Source organism: Benincasa hispida, chromosome 1, assembly GCF_027475165.1.
Source record: "Benincasa hispida cultivar pf3 chromosome 1, pf3_genome.v1.1, whole genome shotgun sequence".
In the NCBI taxonomy this organism is placed as follows: Eukaryota; Viridiplantae; Streptophyta; class Magnoliopsida; order Cucurbitales; family Cucurbitaceae; genus Benincasa; species Benincasa hispida.
In genome coordinates this window covers 18,274,503-18,296,802 of record NC_143478.1, presented here as the reverse complement: position 1 = coordinate 18,296,802, position 22,300 = coordinate 18,274,503, and the positions used below count along the sequence as shown (strand labels likewise).

The 22,300-nt window shown below is 32.4% G+C and overlaps 2 protein-coding genes across 20 annotated transcripts; one reads left to right on the top strand and one right to left on the bottom strand.

Moving 5' to 3' along the window:
- Positions 1–9,100: 9,100 nt before the first annotated feature.
- LOC120085271 (uncharacterized) lies at positions 9,101–13,807 on the top strand. 19 transcript variants are annotated; one of them, XR_016532293.1, is made up of 8 exons: positions 9,144–9,315; positions 9,421–9,479; positions 10,230–10,623; positions 11,371–11,939; positions 12,037–12,103; positions 12,961–13,078; positions 13,293–13,410; positions 13,519–13,807. XR_016532293.1 is itself a non-coding variant. In XM_039041183.2 (6 exons), the coding sequence occupies exons 3-6, from the start codon at positions 10,230–10,232 to the stop codon at positions 12,806–12,808; spliced, it is 1,449 nt and encodes a 482-aa protein (XP_038897111.2). In that variant the 5' UTR covers positions 9,101–9,315; positions 9,421–9,479; positions 10,208–10,229; the 3' UTR covers positions 12,809–13,807. The 19 variants fall into 19 exon arrangements, 8 of the variants coding, with proteins under 8 accessions (XP_038897111.2, XP_090174191.1, XP_090174194.1 ...); XR_016532294.1 differs by having other exon boundaries at positions 9,176–9,315; positions 10,208–10,623; positions 12,037–12,097; XR_016532289.1 differs by having other exon boundaries at positions 9,176–9,315; positions 10,208–10,623; positions 13,566–13,807.
- A 2,699-nt stretch (positions 13,808–16,506) lies between these two features.
- LOC120067906 (heat shock protein) lies at positions 16,507–17,484 on the bottom strand. Its single transcript, XM_090318060.1, has one exon. The coding sequence runs from the start codon at positions 17,336–17,338 to the stop codon at positions 16,607–16,609; it is 732 nt and encodes a 243-aa protein (XP_090174186.1). The 5' UTR covers positions 17,339–17,484; the 3' UTR covers positions 16,507–16,606.
- Positions 17,485–22,300: the final 4,816 nt, after the last annotated feature.

Sequence of the window (22,300 nt, the reverse complement as noted above, 5' to 3'; positions counted from 1 at the left end):
TCTCCACAGAATCTTGTTGTAGACCACCCCAAGATCTTCCCGCTATCCTGTTGGAGCTCAAGATTGAGTAATGGGACTCAAAATAAGGTGGAATTAAGGGAATTTGGAGAAGTTCACAGTAGCAACCAAGTAGAAGAACAACCTTTTTCTCTCGATTTTTTCTCAAAAATTTGTTTGGTTGCAATTACTTCAAAACACTCCAATCTCTTCAATATATTGCAGACATTCATGCAAAGAAATTTGTTGCATGAGATGCAGCTCAATGTTAGAGTTAATGAAGAGTTAATGTGGGTTGTTGGTGAGCTAGTAGAAGAAGATAATGGAAAAACAATTTTCCAATTTTTGTGTTTATATTTTCTTTTTCAATTTTATCTAAATTGATTTCATAAATCAATTTTATCTAAATTGATTTCATAAATCAATTTTATTTAATAAAACTGAATATATTATTAATTTTATAAAATTAATTTTCTTTAATAAAATTAATAAATACTTATTTAAATAAATTAAATAATTCTAATTTATTTAATATCAAATATTAAATTAATTTTTTACACAATCCCATTTTCAAATATTTAAATCATATTTAAATATTATTTCTCCAAATTCATTTAATTATAGTTTAAACATTTTAAATTAACTTATCACGCTATTCTAGAGCTTATCCATTTACGAGCTAGTAAGGGAACCTCGTGGACCTACAGATCATGGGCTCCAACGATCCGAGATTAATCGATTAGTCGATTTAACTCCCATTCGTTAACTAATGGGTGATTCCACTAAAGCGCAAAGTTGAACTCCCCTCACTGTAGATATATTATGTCCATTCGATATAACCATGATTAGTAAGTCAATCCTTCACATGTTGCTAGTAATAACGGTTGGATTGAATCTCTGTTTTACCTCTGAAATTACCTCTTGTTCCTTAAGGATCCCCTAATGAACAATTAATTTGTGATCCAATCAACAAATCGAATCCCTCTCAGGCCAATGAGAGGGTGAGACCTCTTATTCAAGACCTAGAATTAGCACTTAAAGGGAATAACCTCTCTACTAACCCTAATCGGGTAAGAGTGAATTCCCTCTTGCACTCTATGTTCCTAGCTATTCATCCGGTCTTATCCCCAAAAAGGTAAGCTTATTGAGCAGAGGCAATTGGTCTACTCTCACCATTTGCAGATCAAAGAATAATCTCGAACAAACAGGAGTTCATAGTTAGCTCAGGATTAAGGTTAAGTTATCTAGGTCATCACTTTGAAATAGTCAGTCTTAAACAGTAAACAACATTATAAAGTAAGAGTGACTGGTTTCGTGGTCTGATCTTGCACAAAACTCATTTGCACAGGACACCCCTACTCCTCATGTCTCAACATGAACGAATTAGGATCACTTCGTTTGTATCACTTTACAACTATTTGTAACAACTACAGAGTAGGTCACATCTAATAGTGTTACGAAAATAAGGTACCCAACCTTATTCATATACTATAGATCATTTTGACTATTTACTCGAATCTAATCCACTTGTATGTCTCCACATAAAGCTCAATTACTCATATAATACTCAAGGGACTTAGGTTTATTGGATTTCTAAAAAACAATATTCAATAACAACTTTATTGAATTATTATAATAAGTTCTAATATTTACAAACCACAAATTTTAGGACATAAAACCCAATAGAAGGGTCATCGTACTAATGATTGGTTATATCCAATAGACATAGAAATATATTTATGGTAAGAAGAGTGCAACTGTTAGTCTTTAGTTGAATGTCTGGCAGTTAACGAATGGTGGATATCGTGGCTAAAGAGTTTAGTCAGTTATTCACGTTCCATTGGAGCTTCGAGCCATAGGTTCATAGGGCCCCCTTGGTAGATTGGATAAAAGATGAGAATCAGTTTTTGGTCAGTTTGAAATGTTCAAATTGACAAGAGAGAGTTCGATTATATATGATATAATTGAATTAGTTAATTATAGACGATATAGTTAATTTTATGTATGAGATATATTAATTTAGAGGAAATTAGATATAAATATGATTTATATCTAGTGGAGAAAAAATACTATGGTTAATATATGATATAAATCCATAGGTTATGAATATAATGTGATTATATTTATTGTCTATTAATTGGACGGTTAAGGGATAATTGGTCGGCGTCTTTTCTGTTTTCATAACGGATGAGTAAGATGAAGAATCACTTTGAGATGCTTAAATAGCTCACGTTTTTACCTATACGATAGTGCTGAACAATCGCTTATCGTTTACACCCGTGCGCACTATTTACTAAACGACCGCTTATCTTTTACTAAGCGATCGTTTAGTGCCCAAGTTTTTCTAAACGATCGTATAGACAATCGCTTAGCTTTTTCTACACGATCCTTTAGAGATCGCTTATTTTTTCCAACACGATCGTATACTTCACCTTAACGATTAAGCATTTTGTCTATATGATACATGAGCCTTTCTCCTACTTGCTTGATCGTTGTATATGATCTCCCTTCCTCCTCCCCTCTACCAAAATTGAACAAAGCCCACTATTTGGATTCTCACTCCGAGAATACTGAGGGCTCTGAGTGGTGGTGTCGTCCTCGTTTTCTTCTGTTCGTGTGGAAACTGTTCGAGGTAGACGATTGGGAGTTGCATAAGGATAGCTTGTCGTTCCAGTGAAAGCAAGATTTGCTATGAAGAAAAAGTCTTCAACTGGTATGATCTCTCGGTCACTTATTTATTGATTCTCTAAGCATGCTAGTAATTTTGCACTGTGAATGCATATCTGTATGTTCGAATGTATATGTGGAAATTATATCACAATGAATTGAAAAAATCCGCTTCCGCTCATATGTACTCTTGAATAAGAGTTCCTTCATGATGGACATAGAAATATATCTGTGGTAAGAAGAGTTCAGCTGTCGGTCTTTAGTGGAATGCCTAACAGTTAGCAGATGGTGGATATCGTGGCTAAAATGTTTAGTCAGTTATTCACATACCGTTGGAGCTTCGAGCTATAGGTTCATAAGGTCCCCTTGGTAGCTTAGATAAAAGTTGAGAATTAGTTTGAAATGTTCAAATTGACAAGAAGAAGTTCGATTATATATGATATAATTGAACTAGTTAGTTATATATGATATAATTGACTTTATGTATGAGATACATTAATTTGGAGAAAATTGGATATAAATATGATTTATATCTAGTGGAGGAAAAATATTATGGTTAATATATGATATTAAACCATAGATTATGAATATAATGTGATTATATTTATTATTTATTAATTGGACAATTATGGGATAATTGGTCGGCGTCTCTTTTGTTTTCGTAACTGATGAGTAAGATGAAGAATCATTTTAAGACGCTTAAATAGCTCACGGTGTGTTGCGATTTGAGAAGGTCATCGCTTAGTAAATCAGAGCCTATACGATAGTGCTGTTTATTGAATGATCGCTTACACCCGCACATGCTACTTATTGAACGATCGCTTATCTTTTATTAAACAATCGGCGCGCTACTTACTAAACGATCACCTATCTTTTACTAAATGATCGTTTAGCGCTCGAGTTTTACTAAATGATCGTATAGACGATCGCTTAGCTTTTCTTACACGATCGTATACTTCACCTAAACGATCAAGCATTTTGTCTATACAATAGACGAGTCTTTCTCCCACTTGCTTGATCATTGTATACAATATCTTTTCCTTCTCCCCTCTACCAAATCTGAACAGATCCCACTATTTGGATTCTAACTTCGAAAATACTAGGGGTTCCAAGTGGTGATGTCAAAGTAGAGATGTCCACAGAGCAGGGCAGTCATCCTCATCCCCACTACCACATTTCATTCTCCATCCCCGCAAAATTCCCTATGGAGATCAAGGTGGGGATTCCCCACGGAGAATTTGCGAGGATTGGGTAAAAATTTAATTAAAGCTAAATTACTCCCTCATATGGATAAAGATATAATTAAAATGTTTAATTTTTTGTAATCCCTACAAATTAGAATTTAAATACTACAACACCCACACCCACAAATAATTTGATCGAGATAATTTTATATGTGTATGTGTATATAATGTATGTGTGTATGTATATATGTAATCAGGGCAGGGTCAGGGACGAGGGCGACGAATATAATCTCCATCCCCATCCCTGTTTAACCAACGGAGAAAAAAATCTCCATGCTCCCTCCCTCATTTCTCGTTTAATCGGGAATTCCCTACCTTGTTCGGGCAAGCCTCATGGGTTAAATGGACATCTCTATGGCCAAGTCCACTTATTAAAAAATATATATATATATATATGAACATCCATCCAAATCCTCTATTGGATAGATATATATACGAAAACTTCCTTTCGCCTCTTAAACTCAAGTTCATACTTATCTTTTTGTCATGATACAAGCTCTTGTGTGGATTAGATTGGAAAAAAATGTTTTTCAAAAAGTCATTTTCATTTAAACACTTTTGACAAAAACACTCATGTGTCAGGCAACTATTTCTCAAAAGTATTTTTATATACAAGTTTATTTTATTTGTTAGATGCTAAAAGTGTTTTTATTAATGTCAAATTACTATAAAGAATGACTGGAAAATACTATAAACTAATAAAAAAAATTGGGAATTCACTGTTTTGACAATCTTACGTATGTTTGTGTCAATAAATCTATTTTATTAATGTTTTTACGTGTTGATTGAACTATAAATATTTATTGAAATTTTATAACCATCAAAATATGTGTTTTTAAATTAAAATTTTATGTCATGAACGTCAACATTTTTTTTAAAAAAAAAAACTTGTGCATTAATAAAGCCCAAATTTGTAGTAATGGTAATTTAAAATAATGGTTGTCCGAGTTGGTGGAGGTGACTATTGTCAAGGGTCACCAGAGTTCGACGTTGATGGTGTGGTCAAATATGGCCAAGGTTGGTCGCTGGATGTGGTGGTCGGAGTGCTAGCGAAGGCATTAGCACTGATGAGGGTTGAGTGCACTATTGGTGAACATGTGAATAAAATATCGGTGACATACAAAATCGACCCTCCAAACACTGAGTTGAGTTTATAACTCAACTCGTAGCAACTCATACCCTCACTCCAAACACTCCATAAAGAGATTCTCATATATTTGTGTAAATACTAAAAGGGCTAGTTGCATAAATAGAATTCAATCCCAAAATAATAGAATATGTAGTACAAAGATAAAATAATTGGATATATAGAACAAAAAATGGTAAAAGACTAAAAAGCCCACGCCTAGCTACCATTTTGCTCGCTTCTTCCTAATTTTCTCAAATTGAAACTAACAACAATTATCAATGATAGCCACTGATAGCTGCTATCATTGATAGCTACTATCAATTGCTATCACTGATAGTTGCTATCATGATAGCTTTCAATTTGAGAAATATTAATACAATCTTGAAATATTAAGATTTTAATTTGCTATCAGTTATCAGTGGCTACCATTGATACAAATTCATCAATTGGAATCAACCTTGAAATATTAATAGTTAAGGCTATCAATGGCTATCAATGATAGATTTTTATAAGTAGTTATCAACAACTTTGAAAGATTGAGCTATACTAGTGATGAAAAACTATTAGTGGCTATCACTGATAGACTTTCATAAATGACTATCAACTTTGGAAGATTAATACAGTAGCTATCATTGATAATCTTTTATTGTGGCTATCACTGATAGCAGCTATCAATTGCTATCATTGATAGACTTTCATCAATTAAAATCAACCTTGAAATATTAACACTTAAAGCTAGCAATGATAGACTTCTATAACTAGTTATGAACTTAAAGAAACTTGATACATAAATTTCACCTAACCTTTATCACCGTTATCACTAATATCACTTATGTCGTAGTTATTAATGATAACTTATTTCACTAATAACATCACTGATAATATGCTATCAATGATCTCACTAATATCATGTTATCAATGATCTCATTGACATCATACTGTCAGTGATAGCTCTCTATCATCCATAACATATCAGTGGTAGCTTCTATCACCGATAATGTGCTATTAGTGGTAGCATCTATCATCGATAATGTGCTATTAATGTTAGCTTTTATCACCAATAACATGCTATCAATGGTAACTTCTATCAATAATAGCTATTGGCCACCTTATTGTCCATTTCCTTGTCCTTTACAAATATTCATACAATCCCTTCTTTTTTTATACCTCTCAAAGGAACTTATGTAAAAACAATGAATAACCAAACCATACCTGAAGGAAATCAGACATGAGGATTTCCATGAGCAGTGGAAAGGATCATTCCAAATTCCATTCGAGTTGAACATAAACAATTACAGTATAAGAACAGAAACTAACAGGTCATGCAAAACTAGAAATTACAACATGCTTATAAGAGTATCAAGGGATAGAGTATGCATACCTTTGAAGAAACATCCTTCAAACTCCCTCGATCAGTTTCCAAGCGTCCATAACACAACAATACGGATGCAACGATCGATGCACAGCACGATCAACAGCACAAACACAAGAACGACCAATGGCTCCTCGAAACCAATCGAGTCGAGTGAGGACACCACCACAATGGTTACCTTGGTATTCTCGGTGTGAGAATCTAGGAGTTGTGGACTCTGTATGAACTTGGCTTGAGGAAGAGACAGGAGGACACGATCGTGTAGACGATCGAGCAAGTGGGAGATAACAAAGTCTATCGTATAGACGACGTGCTCGATCGTATAGTAAATGGAAGTTTATCGTATAGACTTAGCCAAACGATCAACTGATGAACTATCGTATAGTCAATGTGTACGATTGTTTAGTCTCTGCCAGCTATCGCTTAGTGAAACTCTTTCACTTGATAGCTTATCCGTAAGTTTTTTTTTAAAGTGGCAACTCTCTAGATTTAAGAAAACAATTTTCCATCTATCTCACGGTTACCATAAAACCACCAATAACCTTCCATCAATTGGTTATTAGAGAAAAATATTTAATTATCAAATAATTAATACTATTATAAATAAATATGATAACCAACTTACCATATTATATTTATAAACTATAGTTTTGATATTTCATCTTACGAAACATACAAGCCATAGTTCTTTTTCTATTTTATGGTACTTAATGTAAATCATATTTACATTAATCCTCCACTTGATGTATCTCATACATCACACAAATTATATCATATATAATTGAATTTCCTCTTGTTAATTTGAACACTTCAAACTAACCCCAAGAATGGATTCTCAACTTGAATCCATTGAGCTACCAAGAGGATCTTATGAATATGTAACTTGAAGCTTCAACTGTATGCGAATAACTGACTAAACTCTTTAGTGACGGGATCCACCATTTGTTAATTGTCGGAAACTCCACTAAAGACCGATAGCTGCACTTTCCTCACTACAGATATATTTTTGTGTCCATATCAACCAATCAACAGTGCGATAACCCTTCACATATCGCTCGTAAGTATAGCTGAGCCAATTACCGTTTTGCCCCTATAGTTACATCTAACTCCTTAAGTACCACTGATTAATTTATTTACTTACCCTTGCTTCGTGGAAAAAGTGAATTCCATCTTGCTTAACTGAGTTCTCAGCTCCCCAATCATACAAATCTCCAAAAAAAGGTAGGCTTGTTAAGTTAGAAATCTAGTCACTTTCACCCATACTAATCAAAAGACCGCCCTTAAAGGCAGAAGTTCCCAAAACATTCAGGATCAAGATGATGTCACCTATGGTCGTTTAGGTGAGATGTAAGTCTTAACTATCAATGACGTTATATAAAAAGACGAATCATCTCATGGTCCGGTCTTATACAAACTCTTTATATAGGACACCCCTGCTCGCATGTCTTCACATGAATGGTCAGGATCAGACCATCGGTAGTATTTCACAACTCTTGTAAACCTCTACAAAGTGGGTCGTATCCGTAGTGTTGCTAGGATAAGGTATCCCTCATTTATCCTTATACTACAAATCTTTTAGGTTATTACTTAAGGCATGATCCACTTGTATATTTCATATACATGTTTAAGTTTACATATAATAACCACAAATCTTTGTTTATTGGATATGAGTAAATGCAAATAAAACAACTTTTATTTTGTTAATAACAATGTGTACAGAGTTTACAAACTACGAGATTTCGGGAGAATTATGACACAATCCCAACAATACCCTTCTTCTTCGTTTGATTTTGTAAACAAATATTACGATACACAAATATACAAATATTTCAATTTGTGCCCTACATTTTGGGTCATCTATGCCATTTTGTGTCAAGTTTGTTTATGATAGATATTATACTCTTAAAGTCCTAATAAAAAAAACTACTGGCCTGTCTAATATCGTTCGCATTTCTCATTTTTTTGAGAAATAAATTGTTTTAATAACTATTCTCGTTTCTTATTTCAAACTTTTAAGAAATGTTTCTAAAAATGGTGCAAATTTATAGACTCAAAAAATAGTTTCTTTCTAATCCATTTTCATTTGCTATTTATATTTAATGTTTTTTTTATAATAATCGAACTTAATGATTGACTTGCTAGTTTTAAGTCACTTATGAATGGAGTACTTTCAAATATTGAGTATAAAACTCGGTTGCATAATTCTTAAAAAAAATGGGAAGAAGCAAAAATCGAATAAAGAAGATATTTTTTTTTTTAAAAAGAAAAAAAGAGAAGAAGCAAAATTGGAGAAAGAAAAGAAAATTAAAAAAAAAAAAGGAAAAAACAAAAACCGGATAAAGGAAAGGAAAAAAAAAAGAAAGTGAAGAAGCAAAAACCGAAGAATGAAAAGAAAATAAAAAATTCAAAAAATGAAGAAGCAAAAAACGGAGAAAAGAAAAAAAATAATGAAAAAACAAAAATGGAAGAAAAGAAAGAAAATAAAAAAAGAAAGGGAAGAAAAATATGTATAATAAAACAAGACAAGAGAGGACAAAATTAAAATTAGAAAAAATTTAAAAAGTTAGATTAATCAACAATTCCATATTTGAAAATAAAGAAGTGATATATTTTTAGATTTTTCTCTTTATTTTACTATCTGTTACCCAAATCCATACCAAAAAAACAAAAAAAAAGAACCATTTATCAGTTGGACCTATCATATTGGGCCTTCAGGTCCAGTAACTTCGCCGGTCCATCAAGGGCGTCGAGCCTCCTTCCTCTTCCCGTTGTCCGGCGGTAGGAACCTTTTACTCGACTCTCTATGCTTCGGTATTCGTTCTTCTGCTGCATTTTCTCATTCCCGCGAAAAAAATCCATCTCCTTGACCTCTCTGCCTTTTCATTTCTTTCAAGTTTTTCTACAATGTAAGCCCTGTTTTCGTTATGATTATGTTACTTTTCAATCTCGATTCACTTCTCGCTTCAGGCCCTTCTGTATTGCATTTCTTTACTTTCCTCCGTGTTTTGCAGATTAAGAAACGATTACTGGACAGAGCAAACCCTAAAGTTCTCTGGATAAATCATTCGAGGTGAGCTTTATGATCTGGTGCATCTTCGTTGAATAGCAAATCTTCTTTTGCAGAACTAGGGGCAGAAAATTATCTAGGGCCGGTTTTGTAGTTTCATATTTTTCATTTCATGATTTAGAAGAAATAGAAAACAAAGAACGTGCTTGGTCATTATCTTAATTGTTCAAGCTATCGGTTTGCTACATTAAAAACTGCAAACCAGTGATTTTGAGGCGCTTTAGTAAGGAAATCAGCATCATCTGCAAGTTACTAATGGGTACCAATATCTTAAATAGATTAGAAATAATTCATGATAAGTTAGATACTTTAGTTTATTTATTTTTTAATTTCAAGTATTCATTTGTAACTAGAAATTAATAATTTTGAAGTACGAATTAATCTATCAAACAAATATTGTCGATAAATTTAATGAAATCTATACGAGATAAATTACTTTGTAAAAATATAACCAGATCTTTTGAGTATTTATGAATTTCGTTCCTACCTGTCAAACACAGTTTTCCAATTCTCAGGTATCATATTCGGATAGTCCTATAATTTTCATTTCCTTTTGTTCTCTTCCCCTCCCTCTTAATACCTTTTGTTGGTTCTGGAACTTGATCATGAGAATTGGGAGCTATATGTATATGGATTTTCCTTTTGAGTTGGTAGTTTCTAATAATGAATGTTAATAGCATTGCCTATGCTTATATTCATTATGAAAAACAAAGTATTGCCTATGCTTATAGGTTGGTTCGTCAACCATTTTAGATGTCGGGGGATCCTGTGGAGATTGTAGTTCTTGAGGATACAAATGGCTTCAAACCTAGGGCGGATAAAAATGAATTGAACCTTAGGCCAGTTTCTCAAGATGAATCTGGGGAGGGCTTGCCATATGCTCCTGAAAATTGGCCCAATCCTGGTGATAACTGGAGTTGGAGGGTGGGGAAGAGAGTTGCTATAACTGGCCATTTTCTGGATAGATACCTTTATTCTCCTCGTGGTATTGGCAATTCTGAGAACTCAGCTCGTAAAGGGCATGCTTTTGCAAGCAAGCTTTCAGTTGAAAGATATATCCAGTCTGAGTTCCCTAATGCAGACATTGATGCGTTTTTTGCCTCATTCAGTTGGAAGATACCAGCAAAAAAGTCATCTTTAGCGCAAGGTTAGCTTAGTAAATTTTATCATTCTCTTTTCATCTTATACCAGAAATTTAGCTGTTGTAGCTTCATTAAATTTATTATATATCTCAGTTCTACCATTCTCGTCTCGCCTCTTGTATCTGAAATGACAGTTCTGTTGGTTGACGTGAAATGCCTATTTAAGCTGAAATATTCCTAACGTTGAAATAGTTGTCTTAAATGAAAAGGCTTCTGATGATTATGTAATGCATTGAATTTATGTTGCATTAGATTCGTCTTTCTTGTTACAGGTAGTTTCTATACTCATAAACTTATGTTAAATTCTTTTGGTTGACCATTGCACCTAATATTTTAGTTCCAGTGTCTCTGAAACTATTGTCTTTCCCTTCCTTATCAGTATTTAGATCTTATTCGTTGGTTTTTTTCATTTTTGTTGAGCTATGGCTAACAAGCTTTACAGGTTAGGACTCTCTCCAGATTCTGAAATTTTTGAAAGTTTAGATGAAACCAAGTGGCTGGACCTCAGTGGGACTCATTGAAGTTCTACTGTCATGTTGTCAAAAGCATTGTTGTAGATAACTATTTCTATATCGTTAATATAAAATCAGCATGTGTGTATGTATTTGTCAGGTCACATCGTATTTTCATTGATTGGGTACCCTTTTCTATTGGTGTGTGTGTGTGTTGGGGGGACGGTCGAGAGATTGCTTTCTCAATAATTATTCTATTGTTCTTTAGAGATCCTTAATTTACCGTTTTATTTTATTTAGGTACTCGAGTTAAACAAATTCCATTCCCTCTACCCTCAAAAGAGATAGAAGAATGCTCTGCATCCGAGTCCCAGAATGGTAGAGTGGGTTGCAAGGCTGGAAATAAGAACTGTTATAGTTTATCTGTTGCAGATAATCCATCTTCATTTAAATCCATGTCCTGTGATATTTGCTGCAGTGAACCTCGGTTTTGCCGTGATTGCTGCTGTATACTTTGCAGCAAGATTATAGACACGACCAAGGAAAGTTATAGCTACATAAAATGTAAAGCAATGGTGGGTGATGGTTATATTTGTGGACATCATGCTCATATAAAATGTGGTCTTAAATCGTATACAGCTGGGACAGTTGGCGGAAGCATTGGATTGGATGCTGAGTATTATTGTCGACGTTGTGATGCTAGAACGGATTTGGTATCACATGTAGAAAGATTTTTGCAGTCATATCAATCAGCTGACTGTCGAGATGATATTGAGGAGATCTTGAGCCTTGGTTTCTGCATTTTGCGTGGTTCGCACAAAATGAGAGCAAAGGAGTTGTTAAGGCATATCGAATTGAACATTGAAAAGGTAAAACTGGTATTTTCTTCAATTAAATAATTTTACAATATCCTATGTTGCTCTGGGAACTTTTACCATGCTATTTGACTTTGAATGCTTGCTTCAGCTTAAATCTGGGACTTGCTTGGAAGAGATTGGGAAGATGGAGGCAGACAGCTCAGCGAATGGTACTGGTAATATCTTTTCGTCAAATCCCTCCCTTGATAACTATGGAGAAAGATTTCATCATTTAAATATAGTGTCTGATTATTCTGCATACTCGAACAAACTCTTCTTAGGAACAATGTCACTAAAGTGGTTAATGTATAACCTGCCCAATATTTAGTATGTTCAACAGCCATTTACACCATCAATCTTCCATACTCTTGCCTGTTAAGAGAATGATTAAGTAGTATACTCTTATAAAAAAGAAAAAGAAAAAGAAAAAGAAAAGGGAATGATCTTTTATTTTATGCACAGATGCACCTGATAATGCTTATTCTACAGAAGGTTCTCATGACGCTTCAGACTCCACTATAAGCTCAGAATGGACTATGTCCACCCCTTTCGATCATTGGATTGAATCCCTAAAACTTGAAGACGAGATTGATCAGGTTTTGCAGGGACTGAAAAGATCACAAGAGTTCGAGTATAATTTAGCAGAAGAAAGGCTTCTATTACATAAAAATTATCTACATAATCTCTTTCAGCAACTTGAAAAGGAGCAAACTGAACTCAGACATCAAACATCATCAACGGGACAAAATGCCATAACAAACAGAGTGGACCAAATAAAACGAGAAGTAAAGAGACTTAAGAGAATGGAAAAGGTTGCTGATGGATTTGGAATGACTCCGAAAGATATCCTCAAGGAGGACTTCGATTTGGATGTTGAGTAGAGACACGGGCACAAAAATATGATGTCACAAAATTTCACTGAACTTTGTTGGTTCATTTAGCCTTATGTGGGTTTTTGTAGCTTTTACTGTGTATCATATGGTTTCACATGAAGCTGAGTGTATGATATCGAGATTTTACTTGGTTTATGAAGATAGCTGGATTCAGGAAGCAAAATACTGAACCCATGCAGTTGCGGAGTTGCCAGAAGGAATGTAGAGTAGAGATATTTTGGTCCATTGGAAACTAACCCTCTGCAACGAGTTTTCACGGTAGGCCTTCCTATCAAATTTTCAACACCATGCATTTTATAATCTCTACTGGACCAAACTGTCAGCTTTGCTCCTAATTGTTGTCTTTGTTACTTATATATTGAATGGATGATGAAATTAAAGTTAGAAACAAGCATTGATTGTTGTCGGTCACTTGAATCGAGAAACGATTATTTGTGATTTGAACTCCTGAGAATTTTGGAACTCTTCTCAGATAAACTTCCGCGTCCCCATTGGTTGCTTGACGGATTGCTTTTTATGGCATCTGTGGAGTTCAGTAGGGGATTCAGTCTGTATGGTTCAGACTTCTTATCACTACATGCCGAAGAGAGGTACTTTCTTTTCATTACAATGCTAAAACCAGAACATATTTGATATCCCCCCACCCAAAGAAAAAGAAAAAAAGAAAAAAAAGAAACATAATCCCATTTGTTGCATAGAAAGGAAGCTTCGTGGAATGTGGTGAAACCGCCATTTTCTTTATCAGGATGATGACGACGATGATTTTTGCACCTACTGTTGACGTGTGTCTGTGTTCACGACAAGAAAGGTCGGCTCCTTTCTTTGTCCTTTGGCTTTTCCATCCTTACGAATGTATTTTTGTAGTTCTTTGAGTCTAGCGATAATGCAAGTATTTTCTCCTCGACGAGGACGTTATTAACGCCACCTTTATTTTCCTGCAAATGTAATTTATCCCAGATAATTTAAAAAGTGGATCATATTTTATTACGTTTGTGGCTGAAGATGATGCACCTAATTATATTTGAAAATTACGTGGAGCCTCTTAACTTTTTTCATATACTTGTAAATGATTTTATAATTTTTGTCCTTTAGACAATGACATAGTTGGTGTTATATATATTGTTACTGTTATAGTGGGAGAATTATTAATCGGTCATAATTACTCTATCGTTACAGATATTGTAACTAATTGACCTTATAATAATGGTAAAAAATAGAGACAATATAAAATAAACAACCTCAATTATAATCAAATTAAGTTCTTAAAATGCTTGAGTAAACATGATAAAAAAATAATTCATTTATGTTTGTGATTGAGATTGATCTATAGATTGAATTTTATTAAACTGTGTATTTCAATTAAACTGTCTATTTGAAAAACGATCAGATTTTGGTATTTTCTCTCTTTCATTTCTATTATAGGCCTTTTGATTAGTTAGTTAGCCCCGAATAAAGGCTAAGAAAATGCCTCCATAATGTGTTCCTTATTTTTCTTAAATTTGATAAACTAAAAACTTTAACCGAACATGAAGCCATGGAAATCTACTGTTGCGCTACAAAATAAAAAATAAAGAGATCTAACTTGATTATTGGATCCTATTATATTTATAAAACAGATCTAAATCTCTTTTTACATAACATTTGTACTATCAACTTTGAAGTTGAAAGTATAATTTTTTAACTGTAGGTATTGTTAAAAAAAAAAAAAACAAACAAATAAGAGATTTACATAACATTTGTACTATCAACTTTAAAGTTGAAGATATAATTTTTTCACTGTAGATATTGTTAAAAAAAAAAAAACAAATAAAATCTAAATCTCTTCCCATTTTTATTAATGAAAACAATGTGAGAAAAGATGAGGTCAATGGATTTTGTCAAAATATTCATTGATGTATTTGGTTCACATAGTTCAGAAATATTGTAATGAAAGGAAGATAGGAGTTTGTCGTTAGGTATTTGGTCAGATAGGATCGTCCAATTCCTATAGAACCTATCAATCAAATACCTCTAGAGGGGGATATGACTAAGCGGAGTGAAAAGGATTTTTCATGAGATGGAAAACGAAAACTATTAGTCCTTAAATTTGTATAATCTTAAATATGAGATTATGTGTTGATTATATATCAATGTCATGTAAATAGGAACTTGTAAAATCCACCTCTTACTCTTATACTACATGTCTTAAATCCAAAATCAAATCCCAACCTACTTTTTTTTCTTTTTAAAATTTTATTTTAGATGATGGGTAGAAAAGGATTTACCTTTATGTTGAACCAAAATTTTACATCATGATAATTAGTCATAATAATGGGAGGGGATTTTAGGCCACTGCTATGCAATCATCCCAAGTCGAAAACGATTCTCAGTCGAAACCAATAAAATGATGAAAGTTTGGATTAATGCTTGATTCACATGGTCAGCTACATGGAATTTAACTCTTCTGTATTTTGTTTGTCATCTTGTATATTTAGGCACACACAATGCTCTCATTTTTCCAATATAGAATCTATATGTTATGTCAAGGTAAGAGTCAAATTTCTCCAATTTCACAATAAGCTATTTTCAAAGGGAGGAAAATATCTGCAGAAGTGTCAAAATAATGCAATCAAACCATAAATTTGTAACTAGAGAATTTCGAGAATTCACGATAAAATTATCAGGTACGGTATACCAAAGTTAAAGATGTTTGAATTTCTCCACTTGGGTAAAAAAAAAAAAAAAAAAAAAAAAAAAGAGAATCATTATTCTCAACGCTTAGGGGGAAATCTACTGTTTACATCCACTATTAAATCAATACCAAACATGACCCATAGAAAAAGATTAAAAAAGATGAAAGATATCAAAGAGCATGAAGGCATCTATTACTCAAATAAACAGGTCAACCATCCAAAGGAAAAAGGAAAAAGGAAAAAGGAAAGAGATCTAAGGAATGAGAATAGGCAAAGCAGTTAGGATTTAGGAATAAGAATTTGGCAAACTTAAACGTGGCAGATACGAGAAAAATAAGGCTTAAAAGAAGGTTTTATTTTATGTTAGGCTAGCGTGAAAAGTGCCACATTATATGTTTTAAATACAAAAAAGTAAGGAAGCATATGGCCACATATAGGACCCATAAATGGACAAGAGAGAAGCCATACTTTCCAAACCACAGAGAAGGACAAGTGTTTGAGGTACGAGCAAAAGAGGGGGAAAAAAAGAAAGAGAAAATGATGTCTAGAAAATGGCTAAACCACTAAAGAAATGCATTCACAATCAAAATCTCATAACTGTATATTAGCAATTAAGAATTCAAAGCAAAGGGAAAAGTATGGAAACTGCTTCATCTTCAGTGTAAAACTATCCAATTGAATTACCAACTCAATTGTTCATCATTCAAGCCAACAGATAACGATTCTGATATAAACATTAGCCTAAAAGAAAACCCATATTTGAAATATAGATTCTGTTTTAAGAACATACTGGGGTCAGGCTATATTGATGTGGGGAGAAAAGAAAAGGAGTTCAAATTACTAGAAGCTAGCTAAAGCAGATTACAATTGCAAAAAGGGATTAATGTTTCAGAGTTGAGTATTATGTTATCAAGTTCTATGTTTGTGATGAATATCATTCAGATAGGAAGCAGTTTGGTTTTTCTTTCTAAGTTTCTTTTAAACTAATGGATCAACTGATTCAACAATGGGAAATTAACAGGAAATCTAGAATAGCATTAATAATGATGAACAAGGAAATTTCCAACAGTTAGTACAAAAACCAAAAAGAAAAGAAAAAGAGAAAGGATTCAATTTACTGTACAAGAACAAGTCGACCTTCCATTTCATCTCTGAAGCTCCCGTTCCCATCTCCCCAAATATCTCCTCCACCATCTTCAGAATTCTCTTCTTCATTCCCCTTTGGAACAGTAACTATAAGCTCTCCATCAACAAAAGCCGCACTCGCAAGCTCCGGTCGCGTCGTCTCCGGTAGCCGAAACCTCCACATGTCTAATTCGAGCTCATCCATTGCCATTTCCAACGATTCATTTTCACGGACAACGATCTTAATAACCCCAGGATGGATTTCCACAGCATGAGCCCTTACTCTATCGCTAATGTTACCATCAGTTTCAGCAATGAATCGGAAACAATCGGGATTTTCCTCCACCAAAACATCCGCATCAGATCGAAACGGAAGTTCAAGGACCCGATTGAAGATATGAGGTAATCTCCTGAGTTTCTTGTGGTTATTCAGAAGGGATTGATCTTCAAGAGAGTTTCTCGAAGTGGGGTTATTCCGAATGGCGATATTGCGCTTCCTCGGCAATGGATGGACCTTCATGGCGGTGGTGGTGTTGATTTCGAGCTCGTTCTTCACAGTCACAACAGGTTTTGAAGGGGCGGGAGAAACAACAACAACAAGCGTTATAACCCAAATCAATAGGAAAATCAGAGATGCCCTAGTTAAAAACGACGGACGAATTTCAAAAGGAATCGAAATCTTGATGGGATTGGTGTTCAGAGGACGGGAATGGGAAATCATAAAGGAATCAAACGAATTGGTCTAAAAACAATCAAACAAAATAGAAACAGGAATCGGATGACAACCCCGATCTTAAAAAATGGGGACTGAAAAAGGGAACTTACTTGAATAAGGGATTTGAGAGAGTTGAGAAATTGAATCGAAAGGAAGGAAGGAAAGAGGCATTCATTGGAGGAAGAGAATGCAGGAAGAGCCGTGAGAGCAAAGACCAGAGAGGAAGAATCGCTTAGCAGATAAAAGAAGAAAGGAAGGGAAAGTTTTATATATTATTTATTTTCTATCTTTAACCTTTAATTTTGATGAAATCACAAAGTCGGTCATATTATTGTTGTTATTATTATTATTATTATTATTGACCAAGTGGAAGAACGAAGAGGAGATAGTATAAATCCATACTTAATGTAATTATTTCTTTTAAAACAATATATTTTGAATAAAGTTTAGGTTCACATCAATCGTTTTTCAACTTTTATCGTTCTTAACCCAATTTAATCTTTGATCCACCACTTCTACTTATCTTCACAATAGTATGATAATGTCTACTTCGAACATAAATGCTCATGACTTTACTTTTGGTTTCACTCAAAATGTCTCATATAATTTGTGATAATTGTCTTCTTTTATATATCCATGATCATCCTCTTACCTAAGTACCGTGAGATTTTGATCATATTCCCAACACCTACTCATACATAGCATAATAAATCTCAACCTACAATTTGATATAAAGATGTCATAAAAAGTCCTAAATCCCCTTGATTTTTTTTTATGCATTTTACACATACATTCCATTAATGCAAAAATATATCATAATTTTAGTTTTTGTAATTTTGAATGAAACGAAGATTTTGAGATATCTACCTCAAGTACAATATTTAAGTTGGCATATGTGTGAAGATTTTAAGTTAGCATCTAAATCGGATGTTGAAATTTTAGGAAAGTATATCTGCAAATGAAAGGTTAAACAAAAAATTTAAAGCAACAAAAGTAATCATAAAAAATGATACTTTTTTAAATTACAAAAAGCTACATCAGATACCTTTGATTTAATCACTCAACTATGTATTATCGCACCATAAGCACAGATTTCTTAATTGTAGATTAAAGAATTGTGCACTTTAAACACAAACTTCCTAACTCTAGAAATATATTAATTCTAATTTTATAATTGAATTCATCGTATCAAACGAACTTTAAAATTAACTCTAATTTTATAATTGAATTCATCGTATCAAACGAACTTTAAAATTTTTACATGTAAGTAATGATTCAACACATATTAAACTATGAATAAATTTAATTTATATATTAATATATAATCTAATATATAATAATTTTAGTCTGTGAATTTTAAGATAGGTAAGGTTTGTAACATTTTAGTCTTGATAGGGAAACTTTTTGTTACGATTTAATAGAATTTCTTACCTATTTATGTCGATAAATTGATTAAGAATGTTCATAACTACAAAAATTCAAGTCTGTTATTTATAACAAAAGGAGACACTTATTTTTTATTGACTTTTTTACCATAGAAATCAAATAGATACCAAATTTAAAATACATAATTAAATTATTAAATTAAAAAATTGAGAAGCCAAAATGTTACCATTTTCAAAAGAAAAATTTTCACATATAGAAAAAATGTCTAACTATTTATAAAAATAGCAAAAGAAAAAAAAATGGATAGATCAATGTCAATCAATAATAGACTTTCTATCAATGATAGATACTGATAGATTTCCATGAACCTCTATCAAAGAAGATTAAAATTTTACTATTTTGTGTAAATAGTTTCCTTATTTTTTCTATTTTAAAAATCACTATTTTCAAAATACAAATACTAAGACTTCATCTAATAACATTTTCAAAATGTTTTCAAAAACTTATTTTTATTTTTAGATTTTGACCAGAAATTCAAGTATAGATTTCAAAAATAAAATCTAGAAACGAAATCTTGCAAAAGATTTAAGGTCCAAAAATATTTTTTAACTTAAAATTTAATAAAATTCCATAATATGAACTGCTCTTTTGTATTCTCCTTTAATTTTTTAATAAGTTATTTTTAAATTTAATAATATTCTAACTTTGACATTTTGATTAAGGATACATATTATGATAGGTTTTGTTTTCTTTAAGTATGATATGATAGTAGTAAACCATTAAGGTTTTATTTAATTATTATTACATAGGGAGACATAGAACTGAAACTTAGTACAATAAAATGGTTGAATAATTTTATGAAAATGTAGATGAAAATATGAATAAAATATTAATATCAATTGATATTTCTAGAAATGAAAAACAAAATTTTATCAAACTATTTAAATTAACAAACAAACATTTCACTTTTCTTAATTGAAGTAAAACTTATTGTTATTCATATTATTTCTAAATTGGTGATATTTCTTTGAAATATTTTTTTAAAAAAATGGTTAGAAACACTTTTTGAATTTTCATGAAAATTTTCATTTAATCTTTAAATTTTAGTTGATAACGATTTAGCTCTCAAAATTGTCACAATTTAGTCATTGAAGTTTTATAGTACCAATCTAGACCCTATATTTGAAATGGGTAACAATTTAGCCCTTATCACAAAAGGTCTCATCAAGATTGTGAATGTGAATTTTTATTAAGTAATAACTTGGTCTTTACACTTTATATAAAAAAATAATTGATCATTGATCAGTTTATCAATTTACATGTATATGAAATTTCATTAAATACTAATAATATCTTTCAAATAGGGACTAAATCATTCCAAATTATAAAATGCATGGACTAAAGTGTTAATTATTAAAGTTCAAGGACTAATTGTTACAAATTTGAAAGCATAGGGTCTATATTATATCAATTAAAGTTATGAAATTAAATTGTAGCTCCTATTAAAATTTAGGGATCAAAATACTTTTAACGTAGATTTTTTTAATGATATAATAGAAACGGATAGAAACTTAATACCCTACCTACGACTCGAGGTACTAAATGCCATTAATTGAACTATGTTTAGCGAATTTCATTCATGTACTTTAATTTATTCGTCTTGTTGAAGTTTATTATTAATATCATATTTTTTTTCGAAACAATTAATGTTATTAATTAGTGATAGAAGTTGTTAGCTAGTAACATCAATGTCACCTTACTCTACAGAACACCATGTTAAATATTTTGTTACACTGATTTAACCTTTACTCCAATAAATATCATAAGAATCAATAAATTACAACATATAAACGACATTGAGACTTTTGCTAATATAGGGACCAAGTTAACATAAGCGTGTGAAATTACCACAATCTTATCTAAGCCAAGTGGTTCCATTTTTTATGTAAGATCTATATGCATGCTAAAGAGTTCATTTCTGAGTCCATGGAGGCTGCTTCTCAGCGTAGACCAGAGAGCCCATCGAGTCAAGTTTCGTGGTCCCCACTCGTGGATGGACTTTGGAAGTTGAATTCTGATGTGTCTTGGTGTAATCGGAAGGAGGTGGGATCAATTAGATCATGCGTAACTCTATCGAATCTTTAGTCCGTATTGGGTGTGAGAAAGTCAATTTGGGATCGACTATAAAAAATATGGAGGCTTTAACTGTGGTTAGGGGTTTGTCTGAGATGATGCTTCAGATTCACAATGGCGCTTCCCTTTTGCTGATGCTGTGGATTTTGTTTATGCCCTCAATCACGAGAGCTATGATTTGTCTAAATTGAATGATTTAGTTGGGAAGATTTTATTCCTAATTGAGGCGGTTTGGGTTGTTTGTTTTGTTTGGTGTCCCAGATTGGCGAATGGGACAACCCATCGCATGACTCTTGAGGTTTTATCTTATGGTAATGTTGAAACTACTTTTGTTCTTTCCTCTTCTTCTTTATCTAAAGAAGAGAGGGGAGGTTTTGTTGGTTTGCCTGATTGGTTCTCCTTTACTTTGGACGAGGAGGATCTGGTAGACTTTGGTTAGTTGTTTGATATGATATTATTTCCAAAAAAAAAAAAAAAAAAAAGTTAACCTAAACATAAATGATAAAAAAAATGTTTTCTTTTTCATGGCATCACAGCTAGTCTCTCGCCACATCTTTTCTTTTTTCTTTTTCTTTTTTTAACAAATAAAAATTACTACTTTAGTTCAAAATAATTTCCTACCTCCAACATTTTAACTTCAAGCTTCATAACTCAATTAAGTGCTCCAAACATTCCCTAAAAAATTTTGCACAAATTAACGATCCGAAAGCTTTACCAAAAACATACATTTCTAACTAACAAAAAAAATTGTTTTAATGTCATTTTTATTCGACAATCCAATTAATTATGTACTATATATGTGTGTGTTTTTTAATGAATTTTTAAACAAAAACTTATGAGATGCCAATAATTATAAGATTGCAACACTTACAAGTTTGAAATTCATAAAAAAAATAATAAAAAAAAAAACCCAACTTTCTATCAATTCGATTCATTTGAGTAAAAATTCAAGTGAGACGAACAAATGTTAAGCAAGGAACAAAAGCTTCAAATCAACAAAATTTTAGCTACCGAGCCATCAACATCGGAATAATAATTGAGTTAAATATATACGTAACATTAGCACCGTGTTCAACAAAAATATATTACAAAAAGAAAAAATGTCCTTAAAAAAAGAAAAAAACAATAAATTCTTATATCTACAATTATTACATCTACATACCTATTGAAGCTTTAGGTTTGAATTAAAAAAGGAAAAGAGAAAAGAGTAGGGTTCATGAGTTTTGTCTCATATCTATTGCGGCACTATGCGTGCGGTAGGCCACAATCAAGCTTAAAGATTCCAAATTGATAAAAGCTTCAATTTTAATTTCAAATCGCTCCTTTTGCTTTCAACTGCTCAGATTCAGAAACCAACAATTTTTTTTTCACTTTAAATCAACTCCATTGCTTTCAACTGCTTAGCCTAAGAACCCAACAAATATCTTTCACCCCACAATGTAAAGATTA